Raw genomic sequence first — 22870 nt, forward strand, 5'->3', positions numbered from 1 at the left:
CTAGGCATTTAAATTTTAAGATGCTGTCCATGCTTGTAAATTATTTTCCTTGCCATTCATTGTGATCAATAATTGTGATACCTATTGCATTCTGAAGTCCCTTTAGAGCACTGCTTCCAATTTAACGTTGAAAAAAGTGGAGTTGAAAAGTGGAACTCTTTGTTATCTGAAGCAAAAGAAAAATCCATCTTAAACCCTGGCATGAATGAATCTATTCAAGCATGTGTAATGAATGATATTACACTGTCTACCCAAGGCTGTAACGTGACTTGTTTCTGGATGTGCTTCCATAGTTTGTATATTTTCTGTTTAATTGCCGTATTTGTAAAGATTCATAACTGGAAGGAGAAATAATCCTATAAGAAAAGTTTTTTGCAGCTCCTTGCCTTTTCCTTCCTTTCCTTCCTACTTTTCTTCCTTAATCCTTGGAATGCAAACAATTCATTATATAGATGTCCATGGGCATAATAGGAATATTTATTTGAGGGGAACTTCTGCTTAGTAAGGTTCAGTAACTTCATTCTTTGAATTGGGTTTCTTAAAGATTATTAGTGTGGAAGTTTTGCCCTAAAGCAAATTTAAAATGTATATGTGTGTCTGTGTGCGTGTGTATAAAACTCACGCATATATGGATATATAAGAATATATGGATATTATGTATTATATATATGTATATATAAGAATAAAATGGAAATATAAACATCTGTCTGATTAAAGAAGTAATAAAATTAATAATGAAATTGGTGTTCAGTTGATGGACAGCTAAGGGTGTTTAGCACTTTCCTGAATACGTTTCTAAAACAAATGAACTCCATTAATGCATAAGCATCATTTATGTTTCTTTGTTGTTTTTTTTTCCTTTGGAGGACTGAGACTTTGGACTGCACTTGTTTTCTTTCACTCTCCTTTAAAAGAAGAATGCTCATGGATGGTTTTAAAGGCTTTGTCTGACTACACACTTATATTGACTGATCAAATTGAGATCAATTAATGTAATTTATTAGGACAAGCTGAAGAAATACCTCATGTTTTGTAATTACTATCAGTAGGCAAACATTCTGAAAGGAGAAAGTGTTACTGTAATAGAAAAAAAAAAAAAGAAAAATTTGGTTGGAAAAGGCAGAGAAACTCAAGCTAAAATTAAACAATGAAATTAACAGTTGAATAGATAATGAAGGACTGTGATAAATTCTCAATCATTTAAGGTCTTGATTAAAAGACTGATAATTTTTCCAAGAAACATGCTTTAGTTCAACTATAAATTACTTTACGAAGATTTTACAATAATAGTAATGCTTTAAAAGTCAAAAAGCAGTTGCATATCTTAACTTGCCTTCATAATTAAAAGAATGTATAAAATAACTAAATGGTTATCATTGCTTATAGCATGTACAAGTAGAGATGAAAATCTCACATTTCTCCTTTAAGTTACAATTTTCTTGGAGTTGGTCTTCTACATACCTTTGCTTACTAGAAACAAATTTAGCATCATAATTTAACTGGTGAAGACATACAAGATCAAAATGCCTAGAAGAATGCAGAATTGATTCTATTTGTGACTGCATTAGTTATGTCTCTTGTCATAATCATTTTATACTTAATTTCTGTAATATTAATGTGATTTTTTTCCAATTCTTTCTGTATTTCAGCTTTATGTTAAAATCACCTGCAAGCTAGATCATGTCTTAGATAGGAATAGACTGATGATAAGAATATTCCAAAATACATTTGTACTTTTTAAACTTCATGCATTCAATGCTGTTATCTCCCACACTAAAATCTTATTCAATGACATCACTTCTCAGAATAATATCTTATTAGACTTGAAAAGCTAGGTATATTTCAAGATATCTTCAAAAGATTTTACTTGCTTTTGTGTGGAGAAAAAATGTTACTTAGGAGTTAAATCTACAATTTTTAAAATATGTCAAACACTTAAAAATCTTGGAGACCTTTTTTTTTTACATTATAAGTATATAAATATATATAAATATAAATACAAATGTAGCAAATGCATTTGAGATTTAAATGTTTAAACTCAGTCTTGCACCTCCAGTTCCCTCCACCATATAAGACAGCCATACTCTCTGTGCCAATTTGTGTGAGGATACTGCGGTTCAGCAGCCCTGGGATGAAGCCAGTTAAGCTGCCTTCTGAAGGCCCCCAGTTTCAACTCCAGCTTCAAGCATGACCTTTAGAAGTACATCTTAAACAGTTCACCTAAATTGCATACAATAAAATCTTTCCTGAGCAGCTGTTATAGTGTTCGAAATAAAGCTAGTATTGATGCATAGCTGATGACATTTCTGCCTTCAAGTCCAGTGTGGTTTAGTTATTATCTTTGTTTTAATGATACTGCCGCTATTTGCTTGATAGAAGGGTGGAAGAAGGTATGGATTTCCATTTTTCTAGTGCCTAGTACTGTAAAATGGAGTGCAAACATTCTCAACAGCTGTGTTAGGTCAGAAGAGAGTTTTTACAAAACCAGAGTAAAGCTGAGCGCTCTGTGATATAAATGCATTTGGTTATGCTATTGTAAGAGATTGTTCTCTTACATTGTCTCAAAGCTTGCTGCAGAGATGTCCAGATGGACAAGTGCAAGCAAGTCCTGGACAAGGGTTGAGAAATCCTATGTCTGGAGAACACTGATGGACAAGTCCCAGGCAAAGGTTGTGAAATCCTTTGACGGACACAGATGGACAAGGCCAGGGGCAATGAGAGAGAGAGAGAGAGAGAGCGCACAGCTTAACAGCCATGTGGCCATGAAGCGGTCTTTTGTGTGGGCTTATCTCAAGGAAGATGGCCATCTCAGGAGGGGCTGCACATGACTCTTACCCAAGCGCCCAGGAATGCCGCGTTGGCAGAAGAAGGTTAAAAAGGGGACCCACAATCATGAGGTGGATGCTTTCTGGCAACAGATTCCTCGTGAAGAAGTTTTTGACATGAGAAGCCTCATGACTGCCTCTCTCCTTCCTGGACTTGCTTTGCACTCTATCACAATTGCTGAAGAAGAACAAAGGTGTCTGCCATCAGATTCCTCACTACGGAATGCCTGCATGCTGATGGACTCTCCTGGGCCTGCTATCTGAGTCCTGCTGCTTCCTCCCGGATTGGCTCTGCAGCTTCTTTCTGCTACCTGCTTACTGCCCAAGCCGGCCACACTGCTGCTCTCGGCTCGGACCTTCAAACGTCATGCAACCAGACCGCTGCTGCATCCTGGTGGTGACTATCCCCGCTTTACACGATTCTTGCTTCTTTCCTATCTTTTCTATTGCCCTCCTTCCCTTCCCTATCTCCCTGATTAGGATTTATAATAAACTGGTTGGACCAACATTTGAACCGTTGTTTCTTAATCTCATGGTGGGTATACATATATTAAAAGAACCCCATCTCCCTTCTATGAATTGGAGTGAGACAGTTATAATTGAAGAGAACAGTGAGATCTTCATTAGCTGCACTGGAACCTATTATTGCTTCACATTTTCCACCATACTGTGGGTTGTTGTCCAAACATATGGTGTATGGGGACCTGCAGTGCACTGATGTACAATTTGCTACAGCTGCTAAACTAAGTAAAAAATGTGACAGGTGGAAAATGCTTCCCTCAAATCTCTCTCAAAGCTTCTCCCACTAGCCCTCACTTGCAGTCATATTCCTGGCCCTAAGATCAGAGAACACTCCTCTAGTTAGGTCAGACTTTGATGAGAATTGATGGACATGAAGCCCTAGGATCTGAGCATTTCCTTCTTTGCTAAATGACAGTATGAAAAAGGATATAACTTAAGCAGCAAAAGTACAGAATAGTCACTGATTGAAACTGTATTAAGTTCCCCTAAGAATACAATAAACAGTCAGAAATCTCTACAAGGAATTTGCGTTTTCTTTGGCAAGTTAGACATTGCAAGGTGGCCCAAGAATATCTTCAAATCTGTAGAAAGATTGTTCCCCGTTCAAAGAGGAAGATAAATAATGTAAACTCATTATTACTTGGGGACCACCACCAATTATGAATATCAATCAATTTAACCTGTGTCGGTATTCTAGCATGCAAAAAAACAAAGGAAAACACACTGGAATATTCTCAGCTACGTACACATACAATGAAAATATGAAAGAACTGCAGTAAGAAGATTTTTGAGAATAATTTCCTTAAACAATTACAGAATTTAAAAACAGCACTATTTAAACTCATCAGCAATACTTCAGTAAGAGCTGGGTGTAGGATATGAATCCTTCATTTCCGGTTTCATAAGGAAGAAATTCCAGGATTACTGCATTCAACATGCTATATTACAGAACTTTCTACCTGTATCAAACACAATGTTATAGTGAGTTGAACAGAATATGATGATTAAAATATTTTTTGCCTCCACATGAAAGCTCAATAAGAACAACTTGGCGAAAGGGAAAGCTACCAAGAAACTGTAATTGCTCAGTATCTCAAAATTTTCCAACATGGTCAGTTTTTCCTTTTCCTCTGTGTAAAATTCATGTTTGTTTCTAAATAACAAAAGCAGAGAGGGCAAAAAGTGTAAATATAAAGTCAGCATAAGTTGCTTTAGGTGAGATTCTGCACTATCATGGTTCGGCCATATACAGTGACTAATGTGATTAAGTAGTTGTCTTCCTTATACTTCTGTGACAAGGAATACTTTACTGTTAAAAATGTTAATACAAAAGCAAATTTTATTGATCGTCCTCATTTACTATTAGTCCAATCCAACACAAGATTTATTTCCCAAAGCAATTATAGCTTTATTAACTATACCTCAATTCAGTATATATTTACTTTTAGCTGCATTTTTTGAACACAAGTTAGTTGTTGGAAAGGGAGATCTGATGAAATGGTTTTATCCCACTTCACAGGAACCTGTGTCTTAAAACCAATTAGTAAAATGACAAAATCCAGTTCAGTGTTATGAAAGGTAACAACCTCAAGCAACTCCTCTACCTTGTATAAAATCAGTAACCTTCTCAACTGCTACCAGAATACTATCTTTTGGTCTTCAGTTAAAAGTCCCTCTTAACATTTCCCTAAAATTTTCATGATTTTCCCAAATTGACAAGTCAGTAGATCATGCTTTATACTCACCATATGCAGCTAGAACAATGAATCACAGAATCATTATGGTTGGAAAAGATCTCCAAGATGATCTAGTCCAACCATCCACCTACCACCAATATTGCCCACTAAATTATGTTCCTAAGTACTACATCTACCCTTTCTTTAAACACCTCCAGGGACAGTGATTCCACTACTTCCCTTGACAGCCTGCTCCAAAGCCTAACTGGTCTTTCCAAGAAGAAACTCTTCCTAATATCCAAACTGAACCTACCTTGAAGTAACTTGAGACCATTCCCTCTCATCCTATTGCTAGTTATCTGGGAGAAAGACTGAACTCCACCTTACCACAACCTCCTTTCAGGCTGTCATAGAGAGTGGTAAATTGTCCCTGGAGCCTCCTCTTCTCCAGACTGAACAATCCAAGTTCCCTTAACCACTGCACATAAGACTTGTGCTCCAGACCCTTCACCAGTTTCATTGCCTTTCTGTGGGCAGGCTCCAGGGCCTCAATGTCTTCTTTGTAGCAAGGGGCCCAAAACTGAACACAGTATTCAAGATGCAGTTTCAAATACAGATTCGAATAACCAAGCTCTCAGACTAGCATTTTTATATGGGCTTGAAAACTATATTGTTCAACAAGTACACAAACAACCAATGGAAAAGTCTGGAATGAAAAGCAATGAGAAGAAGTAGAATTTAAACAGCTGCATTAACTATTGACTTATTGGAAGGCAACAAGTTTTTCTTACAGTTCCACATAATCAGAAATGCTTCCTTAAAAGACAAACCATAAATAGAGAACTGGTAAATACTGCATTCATACTCAATTAAAAAGATAGCTATTAGAAGACAACAAAGTAATAGTGTAATGTGCAATACATTATGCTGCAAATATATGCAATAGTAAGCATCTGCACAAAAAAAAAGTTGAAAACCACATAGAATATTAAATTGTACCATTATCTTAATTGCAGTAAAGTCCTTAAAAGAAATAGAAAGATCTTTAAAGTAAACACAGACTAAATAATAAAAGAACTTTTCATCTGGTATTAGCCATCATCCTTAACTTCTGCCATGAGTTCTGTTGGATGTGAGCATTATACCTCTGCAGCTGTTATCTGAGTAATAGCGGATTCATGCAGCTGAAGAAAATTTGCCTGGAGCTTTCCTTCCCTGAATTTACTTTCTATGTCCTCAGGTAACCTGCACAGAAATGCAGGTGATGTTTTCCCATAGTATTATCTACCAGAGTCAATTCAGTTTGAGTTTAATGTCTTGAATCGAAAACAGTGTCTCTTTAATGTCTTTGTCCTGAATAAATGCAGCATACAGGTGCAGGACAGTGTTACTGCAGTTCTATATTCAAAAACCGCTTTGGCCTGGTCAGAGCAGGGAAAACAAGTGAAAGACTGTGGGCCCAAAGTGATGATCTCTAGAAAGAGATTAAATAAACAAGCATATTTAAAAATGAGATATTTTGAATAAAATAATACAATGAAAATGAATTATTTATAAAAAATAAATAAACTGAAAAGGGGTAAAAAGGGAAAAGGGGTAAACAAAAAGAAAATAAAGACAGAGGGCGGTGATTAATGATTCTGTGTTCAGTGGAAGCTGGTAACTAGTGGCATCCCCCAGGGGTCTGTCTTGGGACTGGTGCTCTTCAACATCTTTATCAATGACATAAATGACAGAATTGAGTGCATCCTCAGCAAGTTTGCTGATGACACCAAGCTGAGTGGTGTGGTTGACACAGTGGAAGGAAGGGATGCCATTCAGAGGAACTTCAACAGGCTTGAAAGGTGGGCCTGGGTGAACCTGATGAGGTTCAACATGGCAAAGTGCAGAGTTTTGCACTTGGGCCAGAGGAATCCCAGGTATTTATAGAGACAGGAAGAAGGGGTCCTTGAGAGTGGCCCTACAGAAAAGGATATGTGGGTCCTATGGATGAAAAACTTAACATGAGCCAGCAGTGTGCCCTCGCAGCTCAGAAAGCAAATGGTATTCTGGGCTCCATCAGAAAAGGGGTCGCCAGCAGGGACAGGGAGGTGACTACATCTCTCTACTCTGCTCTTGTGAGGCCCCATCTGCATCCAGGTCTGCAGCCTCCAGTACAAGAAAGACAGAGAGCTGTTGAGAGGGTCCAGATGAGTGCCACAAAGGTAACTGGGTCCTGGAGCACCTCCCCTATGAAGACAGGCTGAGGGAGATGGACTTGTTCAGCCTGGAGAAAAGAAGGCTGCGGGGTGACCTCATTGCAGCCTTTCAGTACCTAAAGGGAGCCTATAAACAGGATGGGAGTCAACTCTTTGAAAGGGTTGATAACTGCAGGACAAGGAGAAATGGTTTTAAGATGAGGGAGGGAAGATATAGGTTGGATGTCAGGGGGAAGTTCTTTTCTATGAAGTGGTGAGGTGCTGGAAAAGGCTGCCAAGAGAGGTTGTGGATGCCCAGTCCCTGGAGAGGTTCAAGGTCAGGTTGGATGGGGTCCTGAGCAGCCTGTTCTAATATTAAATGGGGAGGTGGTGGCCCTGTCTGTGGCAAGGAATTGGAGATTCATGATCCTTGAATTCCCTTCCAGCCTGGGCCAATTTTGTGATTCTGTGACTGGCAGTGAAATTCATTGTTAAGTGACAGAGAATACCACCATCCAACTTCACTGAGGTGAAAATCCTGCCTCTACCACTACTAAGAAGTGACCACAAAGGATGTATATTTGCAAAACAGTCTTCTAAACAGGAAATATTAGAAACATTAGGAGGATGCATCATGTCCCTCTTTTGGATCTTCCTCCACATCTCATTGATAGTATTGAAGACAGGATACAAGTCAAAGTTGAACTTAATTATTATCTCCAATGTCTATTGTTCTTAAAGATAAGTGTTCTATCGTTCTTAAAGATAATGTAGTTAATCTTTTATTAAGTTGTTGAAAACAAGAAACTTGTTCTCTATAAAAATTAAGCAAACAATCGCTAGTTCCCCCTGTTCATTGCAGAGTAGTCGGACTAGATGACCTTTTAAAGGTCCTTCCAACTCAAATGACTCTAAGAAATTTTAGCCATGGATATAAGCATTTCAAATGTGCTAAAATCCTTGTCTCTGCATACAAGCAGAGAAGTCTAGAAGTCCAAATTTTTGCACTGATCAACACAGTAATTTGAACTGACTTGTTTATATAGCTAGACCACAGAGCACTTTACACAGCCCTTATTTGGCCACTCAGAACATTTCTGTTCTGGAGGGAGTACATTTCATATTTTGATTTCTAAGTCCACATTTCAAGCAATGATCCAAACAGATAATACTGTTAAATAGTGCCTGTAAGTTGGAAACCTCAGGAAAGAATGCAGGTTTTTTGGTCCAGGACAAGCAAAAATTGCTGATATAGAAAAGATGGGGTACTACAAGGATGAATTTAGATCATTATCTTAAACTGGTGAATCTACAAAGTTCACAAAATATATTTGAGTTACAACAAGAAATTGTCCCTGATGTCTTTTCTTTTTTTCCTGAGATTTTAGTAGCTTTTTTTATTATATACATCATAAAAGTGTTTTGGAACATACTTGGCAATCAAAACCAGAACTTTTAGAGTTTCCAATGTTGCCACAGGGAGTTGCATCTACCATTAAGTAGATAGAGCCTGAAAACATAAAAAAATAAGGAATAAGAAATCTCAGATAGTGTTCCTCTTGGGGTAATCTTTATATAAAGCTGAACTTTAAAATACAAATCACATTTGCAATAAATATCTATGACTGTTTTTGACAGAAGTAGGGAGCCAATAGCATGCACTGTAAAGACTTGGACATTTCTCAGGGTATATCTGGAAACCATTACCCATGTTTTTCCAGCTCATCTTATAGACAGTGCACAGTGCAGTGTTTTTTTTTGTTTTTTTTTTTTAGGTTTTATATAGTCTCACCAGTGTTATATCCCAGTGCTGGAGCAGTGCTTAATGATACCCTAAAGTGGAAGGCTGCTCATTAGTGGCAGTAACAAAGTAAAGCAGCTCACATAAATTAACAATCCATTCTCTCAGTATTCCTTGACTTCAGGAAATATTAATTTTGTTTTATTCATCAGACAGAAGAGATATAAAATGACTTGCCATGGCCATTCAAGGAGTAGGCCAAGGAACAAAATCCATCTCCTAAATTCTTTCTCGGGAGTTTAAATTTCAGCAGCTTTGGTGATAGATGTGGAAGGAGGTCTGTTCTATCAGAGAGAGCTGCTTCTTTGCCTTTCACATACAAGCAAATATTGTGAATGAACAGGATCAGTGCTTTTAAAAGCAGTGCTTACCTTGGAGACAGAGTAATCCATCCCCATCAGAACACTATAATTTTGGCAGCATTTTTTCCTAAGTCTTATTTCCTATATGCAATAAGTGAGGATGATGTTAATAATGGTATCAATGTTCATATCATAACACAAGGGAACAAGATAAGTATGGTGCCTAAACAGTAGCTCTCACAGTAGGGATTCCCATTAGCTAAAAAACATTAGAGCCATCCCTGTGTACTTCTTGTTTACCTTAACACAGTGTATTTGTACTGGGCTCTGTCCTACTCTCAATTTTTTTACAATAAATATAATAATTTTTACAAGTAAATACCGATAAATAAATCCCACTGAATTGAACGGGATATTGTCTAAACATACGTGGCAGAACATAGGCCTTATAGATTCACAAGTATTAACTTATTACTTCAAAAGTCACATTATAAAAATAATTTTATCAACATTTCAAAACGCCGCTTAAAAACATGCTGAATTTTAACACATTAGTAAAATATCCTTTCTGTTTCTATTGTGAAGGATAGACAGAAATGAAGACACCACTGCCACATATTCTTTCAGGACTTAGACAGTTTTATCTTTACCAAGAACATACCTGTTGGAGGCAGTGTTGTGGATTCTGCTGGTAAAAACACCTGGGATGGTAAACACTCCTGAGATAATGTGATGTCATCAAGTGCTATGCCACCTTTGAGATCTGTTCCAATTATCCCTTCAAATATGACTTGGAAATCTTCTTTTCCATCTCCAACCAAGTCCAGTGCCTTGCTCTGCCAGAAATTTCCCTGGTTTCCAGTAAGAATAAGGAGGAGTTTTTCATATTTTGACATAGTCATCTGGTAGACGATCAATGATCCAACTTGAGCTCCATACATATGGTAATAGAAAAATATCTGTAAGTAAGAGCAGTAGACTCTAGTATGCAGTAGGTGAGTTCAGAGATATTCTGCTATTGTATTTACCCTAAATTTTAAATGGAGTCATGTTAGCAGCACTTTGATTTAATTTTTCAAACAGAATTTAATATATGCACGCAAAAATGACTTTTTGAACTATTCCATAAACCAAACTTGGAAGCCAGCATTACAATACTGTGACAGTTAAGACTGCATCTCTTTTAAAAAACTTGCATGTGAATGTAAAGGAAAGAGAATACTTGGTATAAAAAAAGAAAAAAAGAAAGAAGAAGAAGAAGAAAGAAAAGCATAGAAGACAGGAGTATTTTTTAAAACAGGAAGAAGAAACTTCTTCTGAGCAGTTTTCTATTGTTAAAAGTCTCTGTGATAGACTATAGCTTATAACTAGAATATTATATAATCTACTATGGAAGAAAAAAGGGCTGCAGAAATACAAAATACTAGTGAAAATAAAAATAAGGGGTCTTTGGATGAGAAAACAGTAAGATTTGAGTAAAAATGGGAAAAGAAATTACAAAATTCTAAGGTAAGAAAGAAATATAACATGAAAAATAAAACCACTGAAAAAATAAGCACCAATAACTATTCTCTGTTATTTTCAATTCAAGAGCAAAGAATTGCTTGTATTGCATTGGATTAAAACTTAATCTAATTCAATATTGCTTCTGACAAATATAGAATATTGGCAAGAATATATGACCATAAAAGAAGACAATTCATGTTACATTATGGAAGAACTTACCTACAAACTTCTTCCTAGTCTATTGCATAACACAAGCCAGAAAGAGTGAAAAATCTATCCTTACGAAAAATAATAGCAAATATTCTGATACCTCCGTAAATATTGTCGGATTATTTTGCCTTTATGTGTGAAGAGCAAAATAATTAGCAAAATAGTAGCATGAATGTTGCTTTTAACCACAGTAGTTTCAAAATTCATTGCCCTAGATTCTAGTGTGAAACAACACATGGATCACTGCTTCCATTTACTTTCAACTATAATAATTGACAGAAAGGAGTAAAACAGATTAAAACAGAGAAAGAAAACCAATTCAAAGCATGTACAAAATCGTGCTTTCTGCAAAATTCACTATATTTTCAACATATGGCATCTTCTAAGAGATGCGTTTTGCTAGCTGTCTTATGAAACAGAGAAATAATTTCAGCAAAGACTATAAACTAGAAAAACTTTTAATCCTGGTTTGCTAAGAAATTATCAAGCTCAAATCACAACAACATGCTGTAGTGCTTTGTAAAATAAAAGCTTTTTTTCTTTTTCTTTTTTTCCAAACAAGAAAACATCTGTCAGACAATATATTTTTTGTAGCTATATTTATTTTTGTAAGCAAGTTGTTACTGTATTTATACATATTTTCCTAATGAAAGCACAATCCTTTACGTAGTTGTAGGATACACAGGGCTGGTGCTGCATAATGCATATTATAAATTACATATTTCTTTCACTGTTTACTTTATTTAAGTCTCCTGCAGACTACTTACCTACAAAAATCATTTTTCTCCCATAACTAGCAAAAAGATTCACTTGTTCCTATGATTTCAAAGTGGAAATAAGATCAGGTTCTGATTCTTTCACAACATACTGGTTTTTAATCAGAAGTATCTCAGTAATTCTGTTTACCTTAGGAGTACTATATATATGTAACCTAGAAATCAAATTCTGCGCTCCTGCCAGTATTACATCCCCACATACCTTGCATTTTTTATTCATCCTGCTTAACACAGGGCTAGAAATCCTAGCTTTGTGTCCTGGCAGCTGAAGTAAAGAATTCTTTATAAAAATGTAGTAGCCAGACACTTCTTGCAGTGTATGATCAGCAGCTGGTCCAGTACCCAGTTTAGTAGTACTGCTAGTTCTGAGGTGCCAGTCAAAATCATCATTTTCTTCTTGCTTCCAATCACAAAAATCAAACTCAAAATGACAGCGCCCAATAGTAGCACCTGAAAGATATTTGCAAACACATGAACTTTTTTTTTCAGAAAGTTAATACACTGCTATCTTATACACAATTATCTGCCAAGAAAAAAAAAAAAATCTATAGAAAGAAAGGAAAAAGCATTCATGAATCTTACTAAGCAGAGCATTTTTTAGTGTTCTAGGATTTAATTATGGTATAGGATAAAACAGAATATACGTGAAATAAATGACCATGCTCTTACTAGTATAATCAACAGTGTTATAGGTATAAAAACAACTAAATACAGCAATCTAAGTCTAGAGGTTCACACGCAGGGATCAGTTGGATACTCCATAGAAAATCCAAGACAGCTGCAGAAAACTATCCTTTTCTTGGAGGAACACTTAAAAAAAGAAAAAAGATATGAAATTCCTACATTTGCAGAAAAGAATCTCATCCAATTAAAAGAACAGAGCACTATAAAGACACATCCTCCATAGAGGTAAAATGTAATTGTAGGAATGTTAGTTTTGAGCTGAAACAAACCTCTAACTAGTTTATCATGTTTTCAGAATAATTCACACATTTTATTGGCCAATATGCAGATTATCTTCATTTCTCCTTTAATTGTATTTAGTCTATGAAAAAAAGTCATAATTTTGATTGATTTTTATATGATACATGCAGGCTCTTTACTAGCTTTCCAGTTTTTAATCTCAAAACAGACAGTATGGTCAGTCAGTTGCCCACACAAATCAAGGTTAAGTCAGTACACTACTCCAAAAGTCTTATCTGCCTATAAATTTTCCTCTATATCTATAACTTTATTATAATGGTTACACCAATCAAACCTAAACTTGCTGAAATAAGCTGGGAGTTTGCCAGAACTTTCAAAAGACTTTGACTGTGCCCTGAATATTGTTACTATTATTTCTGGAAAGGAAAGAGCTTTGAAGATAAATTGAGGAACCGAATGGATCATCTGATCTGACAGTGTAAGGAATGACAAAAGGTTTCTCCTAAAATGTAAACAAAACATGAACTTCTTCTAAAGTTCAGCCACATTAAAGTAGCTTTTTTTTTTTTTTTAAACTGGAATCTTGTCAGAAGTCTCAGTAATGAAGCTGATGAGTTAACATTCATTAAGTCTATACATGTATCTAAACAGCTCTCTTAAAGCTGAATTCAGGTGGAATATTTTCTTTGTAGAGGCCATGTGCATGAATGAGGACTCAAACATTTTCTTAGAACTATGAACTATTAAGCAAAAAAGTAACTTTTTATATTGTTTTATAATAGCACTACTTTTCATCATCTTTTTCTACAAGTAAAACTCGTTCTTAAATGGTAATGCTAATAAAAAAAAAACCCTTATGTGCTAAATACAATTACAATTTATGAAGAAATTGGTCATCATTTAAATGGAACTGCCCTTGTCTTTGGCCATATGACCGTATTGCTATGTAATATTTCAGGATCTTAGCTAAAGAAATTCCTTTAATTAGTTGCATAAGTTATGACTCTCTGTGCACATAACAAACATCTGCAGTAGTGATCCATGGAGGTTACTGCTAAAATTTACATACTTTGGATAAGTCTAGAAGGCACATAGTTGGTCATGTTTTGTAAACGCAATTTACAGTCATAGCTATATACTGTTTCCTCCACATTCACTTGCTATTCTTTGCCCAATTGATGACTTTACCAGTCTTCTTAGTTTGAAGTTTTCAAGCTGTTGTTCAACAATAACACAGCTCTTCTTTGATGTTTGCAAGGAATGAAAAAACATCACAAAGATCAGAAATCTGTGCTTCCTATCATTATATTCTCTTCAGAGGCAGTCTCTATCGTGAAATAAACTGTGAAGAAATAACTAGCTTTTTTTTTTTAGTGTTAATTAAGGCACTAGTCCATCAACCTCCAAAGTCACGTGAGCCAACAATCATTCAGTTTTCATGCACATGAAGTGACATTGTCAACAACAGAACTAGAAAATTTAGTTTAATGTTGCAAAACTCATACGAGAATTTGCTATCTTATGTTCTGCAAAAAATTTAAATAATGATTGGAAAGGAAAAGGTTTTTATGGTCACATTTTAATTTATTTATTACTTTCTTTACCACTTGGACAAAAATGCTGAATTCATTCTTAACTGGGGTTGCATAATGAGCAATCATATGACTTTAATACTCACATGGGGCTGTCTTTGAAGAACACATCACGGAAAATTGATAGGATAGCAATGCTCAAATCAAACCTTAAAAGTCTCCTTTTTCACTACCAAACTAACATTCTGCACTTATGAAATTTACTTTCTTGTCTTAAAATAAATAAATAAATAAGGTTACATTATAACCAAAGAAATGGGTGTCTTGGTGTACTACACTTGCGCATAAGCTCTTTCACCAAATTCAGCAAAGAGAATAATTCTCAGTGAAATAATTTAAGATCAGACAAAGAGTTGTTCGTAATGATCTTGTCACCACATTTTCAAATACAAAAAATAACCAATAAATAAATAACTGAAATTGGAGAAAGTAAAAACTTAAGGTCTAATTGCTATCATTGTTACTGAAAATTCTAACAAATAGCTTAGAGATAAGACATCCCTGTTCTGGAAATCAATGAGAAGTCTATTAGTATGAAAAGCATCTAAAAATACAGCCCCTTTGCCATCTCCCTTCACTTTACAGTATATCACTGTTACTTTGTTCATATAATTGTATTCCCTGAGAAACTGATAAATTGTAAACATAACCTCAGTAAGAATGAGGCAACTTCTAATAGCATAGCAAACAATGAAGATTTGTTTTTTTGAGCATTTTCCAAAATCTTAGAGGAAAAAAAAAAGCATTAGTACTATATAAACAGCATATTTTTACCCATTTCTCTAGAGAAAAAAAAAATTGCTATTAAACACTATCTTTCTTCCCATTACTACAAATGCTGTTTCTTGATATCTCTTGTAAAACTAAAATTTTAAAACATTGAACATGAAATAACTAAGAGACCTCGCAATTCTCGAAATATCAAAGGAACCAGGTCCCCATTTCCCAAAGGTATTATGTTTGATATTTTTTTTCCACTCTTAGTGCATTCTTGTCATATGGAAAGCAGATTTTTATTGCGCATTAAAGACCACTGCTTTCTGAATTATATTGAGAAATTCACTAATAGAATTTTTATTTTTCATCATATTATTTCAAACTAAACAATAGTAGTTTAAAATCCTTAAAAACCAAGGAATATAATTAAATTATTGCATATGTGTTTGCTGTTTTAAGTGATAGGCTGCCAGTGGTACTGAAGCATTCAAAATTCCCAACAGGCACATTTGTGATAACTATATATTAAAAAATAAATAAAAAATAAAAAATAATTTTTAAAAAGCCTATCATACTTACTACAAATGGCAGGATTCTCATCTGAGTTATCTGCACAGTCATTTACAAAATCACACAGTTGATCCTTCGGAATACAGTACTTGTTGGCACATGTGAATTCCTCTAATGTGCAAGGTCTGCCTGAGATGAGCAAAGGGGAACAATCTTCAAAGGAGATATCATCCACTGCCACGTCTCCCATGTAACTGACACCACGTTTTGCCCTGAAAATAACCTAATAAAAATTACAAAAATATTAGAATAAAACACTAATTAGATATACTTGAAACATAAATAGAACAGACAACAATGGTAAACTAAGCCTGAAAAATATTAGTCTGTCACTAGTAATTCCCATGAATGTTAAAAGAAATCTGAAATTCAATTAAAGGGCATCCAAGACAGAAGTAGTGGGCAATGTAACATTCTTAAATGTAGCATAGAATCATAGAATCATTTGAGTTGGAAAGGACCTTTAAAGGTCATCTAGTCTAGGATAGGTAGAATATGTTTATGTGGCAAAAAGGGAAACAATAGGAAAACGCAGAAGATAAAAGTATCTAAAGCCAGTTTTCTGGAGAGCATGTGAAATACAAATACACACCTGAAAATCTGAACGAATTCCCAAGAACACTTCAGCTCTATTCCATTTTGGACCTTGGCTGCCACTTTGAGTCCATAACGTAGAAGTCTTATTACCAGTTTTACAGAGTAGCTAAAAGGAAATTCAGGTCACAAAAAAGTTTTTCCATTACAAACTCACTCCATGTTTCTCAACTTCGTCCAAAGTATCTTCTATAATTTAATTATATACCACCATTAAATATCAGGTGCAAAGGGATTGGTTGATATAAACCACAGTTTGATTAAAATGATGCTTTAAAACTTTCTCATCTACTCACAAACACTTTCTGCTCAGGTATTTAACTGGACTAAGTTACCATTTAACTTAGCTGGAATGTCTAGTCACAAATAAAAAATGTTCAGCAAAAGGTCAAGATTCATTTGTAAAACATGAAAAACAAAATTAATTAACAAGTTACTGAAAAATGTAATAGTTTGTGCATCTATTAGACTGCATTCAATTGCTCCATCTAAGTTCCAAGAAAAATGTTATGCCTTGATTCTCTATCAAACTTTTTTTTCTCTTCTACAGAAAAACAAACAAAGAAACAAAAAAACTTATTCTTTCCTTCTAACATCCACAGTTTATCTTTATGAACAACAGAAGACTATTGTAAAAACCTGTTGAACTAGAGAAAGCTAATACTTCAACATTAGCACAAAATCCTCAGTATTCTTTGCTACAACGTCTTGAACATCCAGATTCAACTGAGCTAAAAATAACAGCAAGATGGGAGTGTGATGAAGTGCGTTAAGTCTTGTTTCCAGGCAACATTCACAGAGATAGACATCAGTTCACCAGTTGCCTGCACCAGTTCTGCTTTCAAGGATTTATTGCTACTCTGCATAATCTTCTTAGGGCAGCCCCAACATTCTTTATCTTAATGAAAAAAAGGACTTTGAAAATTTTCGCAGTCCCAAGAGTTTGTATCATATTCCATAACAGGTAAGCTTTGGCAAGCAAATAGCAGATCCTGGAAGCTGAAGAGCTTCCAGTCCAGAGGAAAAAAGAAACAGGTGTAATATTTTGATTACAATAGAAAAACAAAGTGACATCTGGCTTTATAGACAAGAAAAACTGCTACAAAAAAGATGAATTTTAAGGAAAAAAGATAAAAATAGAGAAAAACGGGTTTCATGTATTATTTAAGATGATTATGGAGTGCTGAATAATAGATTTTTCTTACTCTTATGCAGATACTGTATAGGTATATCTATATAGACACATGAGGTTATATATAGAGCAATACATACAATTTCACACAGACTTTAAATTATTTACAAAATTATAAATCCAATTCCTTTATCAGAAGTTCATGTGTTCTCTGATATCATGCTGAATGTTGTAATTTTATGGTGAAACATGGCCATAAATTTAAGTCCCATCAAAATTTAGGCCTTCTCTTATACCCTAATCTAACCGAAAGACCTGTGCATTTAAATTACTTAGCAAGTTACTGAAAACTGACTGCTAATTCTTTGTTAAAGTTATCCATGCCAAGTCAGAGAGCAGAAAGTGAAGAAAAATAGTTCCAGCTAATATTCAAGTGTAGGTTGCACAATAATGCGACAACTTATAGGTGTTTAACTTATAGAACCACGAAAAGACATTCATGCATTTGAATAGCAGGAGTCTTCAATATATCCTAGACAACATTTCATGCCACGGATGTAAACTAACGTGCAAAAATCCAAACTTATGAATTAAATAAAAAGAGGTAGGCATGGGAGAGAAGACTAATAAAAGTAGTAACAAATCTGCAGTGTTCAACCACAGAAGATTCACATTCATGTAAGACTTATAAAACTTAAAAGAAAATAAATTATCTAAATAATTTTATATTCCACATTATTTCTACACTTATAGTTAATTGAATAATTAAGCAATTGTAGTAAGACAACAATTAATGTTTAAAATACAGCGAGTTTGTGATTTGGCTTTGGTATATCTTAAAAATTGATTAAGCTGTAGATGGAAAAAAATCAATTAAATAATAGAGTGAAATTGTGGTCTCCTACTAGAAACTATAGAATCACAGAACAAAAAGAGTTGGAAAATACCATTAAGATCATTCAGTGTCACCATCAGCCCATCCTCATCATGCCCGCAGACCCACATCCCCCAGCGCAACATCTCCATGTTTCTTGAACAACTCCAGGGACTGTGACTCCACCACCTCCCCGGCAGCCTGTGACAATTCCCTGCCACTCTTTCTGAAAAGAAATTTTTCCTAATACTCAACTTGAATCTCCCCGGCACAACTTACGGTCATTATCTACATTGTTACCTGGCTGTGGAACTGAGAAAAAAAAAACATTTTTCTTTCACAGTGCCACCTTGCTACTGTGATTAACTAAGCTGCTTATTTGTGTAAAACTATCTGTGGACATGCTTCTAAGTAGCGTGGCTTCCCGCACTCTAAAGAAAATCTGGGACCTTACAACAAATGCAAAGAGGCTACAATTCACTGATCTGTTCCAAATCTTTAAGCTAAGGGTGAGCCATCTTTATGCCCTCTTCTCCAACTAATTCTGATAAACTAAAATCTGAGCACTTGTTGATGTCCTAGCAAGATCTCTATTTTCTCATGGGAGAAAAAAATAAATTAATTGTTTAATAGTAGGTTAAGAATATATAAGGTGTACTTCCTCTGAGCAACTAGCTAATCAGATACACAGGCTGAAGAACACCACATCTTAGTTTTTTTATATCACACATTTTAGTTTAATTGGCCACATTATTTTGAGTATTTCAAAAATCCATCCCTGATGCTGTAAATTACTGTATAACACTCATGGGAACTTGCATGATTGTTACTCTGATGCGTGGAGAACAATATTCTTGCTTTATTCAGTCACTTTGCAGTGACATTTTTTATCTATAAGCTGCTGAACAAAACAGATATCCTATCAATAAATATTTTGATTTTAACTGGAGTGAAGAAAAGGGTATGAATAAAAAAGTTTGTTATTGTTCAGTCATAGAAATAGAAGTATGATTAATCTTTGAGAAATAAATGTTACACTTTCAAATGAATAACATAGCAATAAGAAGTTTCTAAAAAATGTCAAAATGAATTTTCATACAATTACTTTTTTTTTCCAAACTCCTACATTCATCCAAAAACCTAAATTTCCAAATATCTATTGCTGTTTTTCAGTGTCAAGAGTTATTATGCATTTCAAGGCTTTTTTCTTGTACCGAAGTTCCAGACTTGGCACATGCTTAAAGATCATCATTTTAGTTTGTTGTAAAATGTTTTTCACAGCATACTCAAGCTAATGCTTCCCTCCAATCAAAACATATTGAGAGCAGTAAAGCATTAGCAATTGCTCATTTTCATTAACTGACAGCCTGGACTCTAATGAAACTAAATGACAAGGCATTAATTTCCTCCCATAAATTTCAGACAGTAAGAATGAAGGAAAACAAAGTACACCTCCATACCTCCAGAGAGCCTATCGTTGAACCATTCATATGGTTCCAAAATGTAATTTTGCATTTGGGTCCTGTAAAGGAAATGGCTGGTGTAACAATATCAGCAGTGCGACCATATTCTCCATTTGAGCTGTCAGCAAACAGATACGTGCCTTCTTCAGTATTCCTGTCCAGAGAGAAAAGGTTTTCTTTATTAAAAAAAGAAAAAATAAAATAAAATTAAGTTCCGGCTGCATTGAAGTGGTAATATTTCCTTTACATATATTACATTTACTATCTGGGTACCTGGATGCCTTTTAATTCATCAATGTATTGCCAGAATGGCACAGAATCCCTTGAAAAGGCATTTGGTACTTTTGTATCATATCTGAACAAAGAAAATCACAGAGCTAAGTCTTCCTTTACACAGGGTCAGATATCTGAGCCTGGAGGGACTTTTAGTCCCTTATATCAGTGAAATCAGCGACCTACTCAAAGCTGGTGTACATATGGACATCCTCCTGGCTTGGAGGTAAAATATGCCAAGACACTGGATGAAATTCTTCATGCTGAGAAAGATGACACTGCCTTTGTGGTGTGGATCAGACTTTGAGTGTATACTGAGAGACAGTTTTAGGGTTTCAGGCTGCTGAGATTAAGTTCCTAAAAAAGTTGCCTTTCAAAGACAACACAGCTGTTGACCAAATAAAAGATTCTGTTCTCTTTTACAGAGTTGCACAGAGACATTGCACAATCAGTGCTTCATTAAGCTATGAATATTTCCAACAGGACCTTACAAACTTGATGATGGAACCTACGTTTTAAAAATTTCCTCATTAGAGTTTCTTGTATTTTCTGTTTGCCTGTTGGTATATTTTTTTTTCAATCTAGTAAAGTGTCTGTGAAATCTTGTTGCCAAATATACATATTTCTTAATTTCTTCATTGCTTATCTGAAAATGACTCCTCTCATATTGCAATGCCTACACTGAACTCATGACAGACTACTTGAATGATTAAAAAAACCCTGAAGTTAGTGTATACAGGTTTATTACTGTAAACTTACAAAAATGGCAGATTAAATGTATTATGATAATTTGCATGTAGAAATAATTTTAAGAGTCAACTTATATTAATTATAGCCCATCACGCAGCATGGAGACTAATGAATTCTATCATTCAGTCACTTTAGGAGTAGAACATTCTAAACACATGACATAGAATAAAATAGGGTAGAAACAAGCAAAATTATATTACACAGCAATTTTCTCTAAGGATTCGAAATCCTTTAATAAATTCATTAATCCTTAGAATCACAGGTGGAAGAACTTTTGTCAGATTGAAAGACTGCAAACAGCCTGATCTTCCTGGATATCTGAGGGTAAAATTTCACCAATATCTCCTTATCTTTTCGATAACCTTTGGCTGATCTTAAGCATGTATTTAAATAAAAATCTTTTTCCATCTCTTCCTCTTTCTTGACAATTGGATGTAAAAATTTTGCTTCATAGGAAAATTAAAATCTAGTAATAGCAATTGATTAAAAAAAAAAAAACAAACAAAACAAATAACAAAAAACCCCAGCTTTTGTCAAATAATTGCAAAGCAACATCTAGGTCATTGTTACACAGAATACTGCTTCCATCTTCCCTAGTCTCGTATTTGAAAAATTAACAGTAGATCTGCTATAATTTTGGAAAACTAGAGAAAATATACTGAGAGGTGAAAATATCAGACAATTTTGATAGCAAAAGTCGTTTTGGTACAGAAATCCCAGGTTATTTCCTTCAGCAAGGTAACGTAATTATTAGAACTTCCAATGGCCAGAATAATGGGAGCACTTTTAATTACCTGCAATACAAACTTCTACTCATTATGCATGTCCTGGAGGTTTCCCAAAACCTTATCTAACATGCAAGACTGAGAGAATCATTCTATTTGCAGTTATTAGGAAGGATGTGTGTAAAATAGTTTCAAAGGTAAAAAGGAATAGAAGTGGATTATTGCCATAACATATCTATAGCATGGAAAGATGACTCACAGCTGTAAACTGCTGATATAATTGCTGTACTTAAATAGAGAGGGGAGTACTACTAAAATATCTCATAAAATGAAGGAATTTATGCAGGGAAAGATTACATTGTTTTGCAGACAGTTTCTTACATGTTAACATCAAATGGATAAAATAAAGCACATTTTTTAAAATAGAAATGAAATACAAGCAAGAAGTCATGATCAACAGTTTTACTACCACTTATATTATAGAATTAACTACTCTGCAGGATTGTAATGTCATTTCTTATAAAAGAAATGCCCAAAATTTTTGAGAAAAAAAATAACAAATCTTTTTCTAAGCCATGTAGAAGAGGATACTTTGAAGGAGTAAAAATTTTATAAATACTTCTTGAAGTGTGAGGCAAAACTGCACTTTGCAAAGATCAAACATTTTAATGGGCTGGGAATCATTGATAAAGACAAGAGCTGTCAGGGAGAACAGTAATGATCTGGAATTCTGAATCCTCTCCACAATTTTATTTTTATTTTCGGAAGCAAAAGACAGAAGTGGCCCTGAAGCTTTTCTTTTCTTGCTGTATCATGGCAATGTAGACATCTTTATAATTACTGCATGAATTTACATAAGTAGCATAAGTATTTGCATATGAACTACTGCAAAAAATATGCTCAAAATATAGAAAAACATATACTTACCAAATTACCCGAAGGCTTGTATGACTCCAAAATAAAACAATTAAAATAGCTTTTCCTAACAAGCTGCAGTGACATCTGAAAACTTTGACACATATACAGTTACAAATATTTCCAAATAATCTGCATTTGGTATTTTTTTTTTCTTTCTTTCTCCTCTTTCCTTGGAAGAAATCTATTCTGTCCAGGTAGGAATACTGAATTTCTTTTATTTTTATCTCATTTCTGATTTTTCTACCAGTCTTGTCTGGCAGTACAAGAATGCTGAATTCTCTTCAGGTCTACAAAAATATTTTAAAATTCAGAATTTAATTGTCATCCGGGAATTCATGTCCTCAGTAGCCCAAGAATGCCCAAATTTCCCCAAAAAAGAACAAAATTTAAAACCAATATGAGAAACAAAATCAGGGATTCCTGCACTGTGGCCTAAGAATGTTGTACAGTACTGAGAACAACATTCAAAGGGGCTGAGTTGAAAATAACAAGCAGAATGAAAAAGAGGTCTGAAAACATACTCAATATTCTGGCTGTAAAAGC

At 34.7% G+C, this 22870-nt stretch overlaps 1 protein-coding gene across 1 annotated transcript in view; it reads right to left on the reverse strand.

Moving 5' to 3' along the window:
* Positions 1 to 22870, reverse strand: part of MALRD1 (MAM and LDL receptor class A domain containing 1) — a 203587-nt gene that overhangs the window by 107220 nt on the left and 73497 nt on the right. The window contains exons 21-25 of the mRNA XM_048950504.1: positions 19659 to 19815; positions 16191 to 16301; positions 15608 to 15821; positions 11998 to 12245; positions 9965 to 10262 (exon numbers count right to left, since the gene is read on the reverse strand). Coding sequence (XP_048806461.1) covers positions 9965 to 10262; positions 11998 to 12245; positions 15608 to 15821; positions 16191 to 16301; positions 19659 to 19815 — 1028 coding nt within the window. The remainder of the gene's footprint in view (positions 1 to 9964; positions 10263 to 11997; positions 12246 to 15607; positions 15822 to 16190; positions 16302 to 19658; positions 19816 to 22870) is intronic.

Source organism: Lagopus muta, chromosome 7 (genome assembly GCF_023343835.1).
Source record: "Lagopus muta isolate bLagMut1 chromosome 7, bLagMut1 primary, whole genome shotgun sequence".
Taxonomy (NCBI): Eukaryota; Metazoa; Chordata; class Aves; order Galliformes; family Phasianidae; genus Lagopus; species Lagopus muta.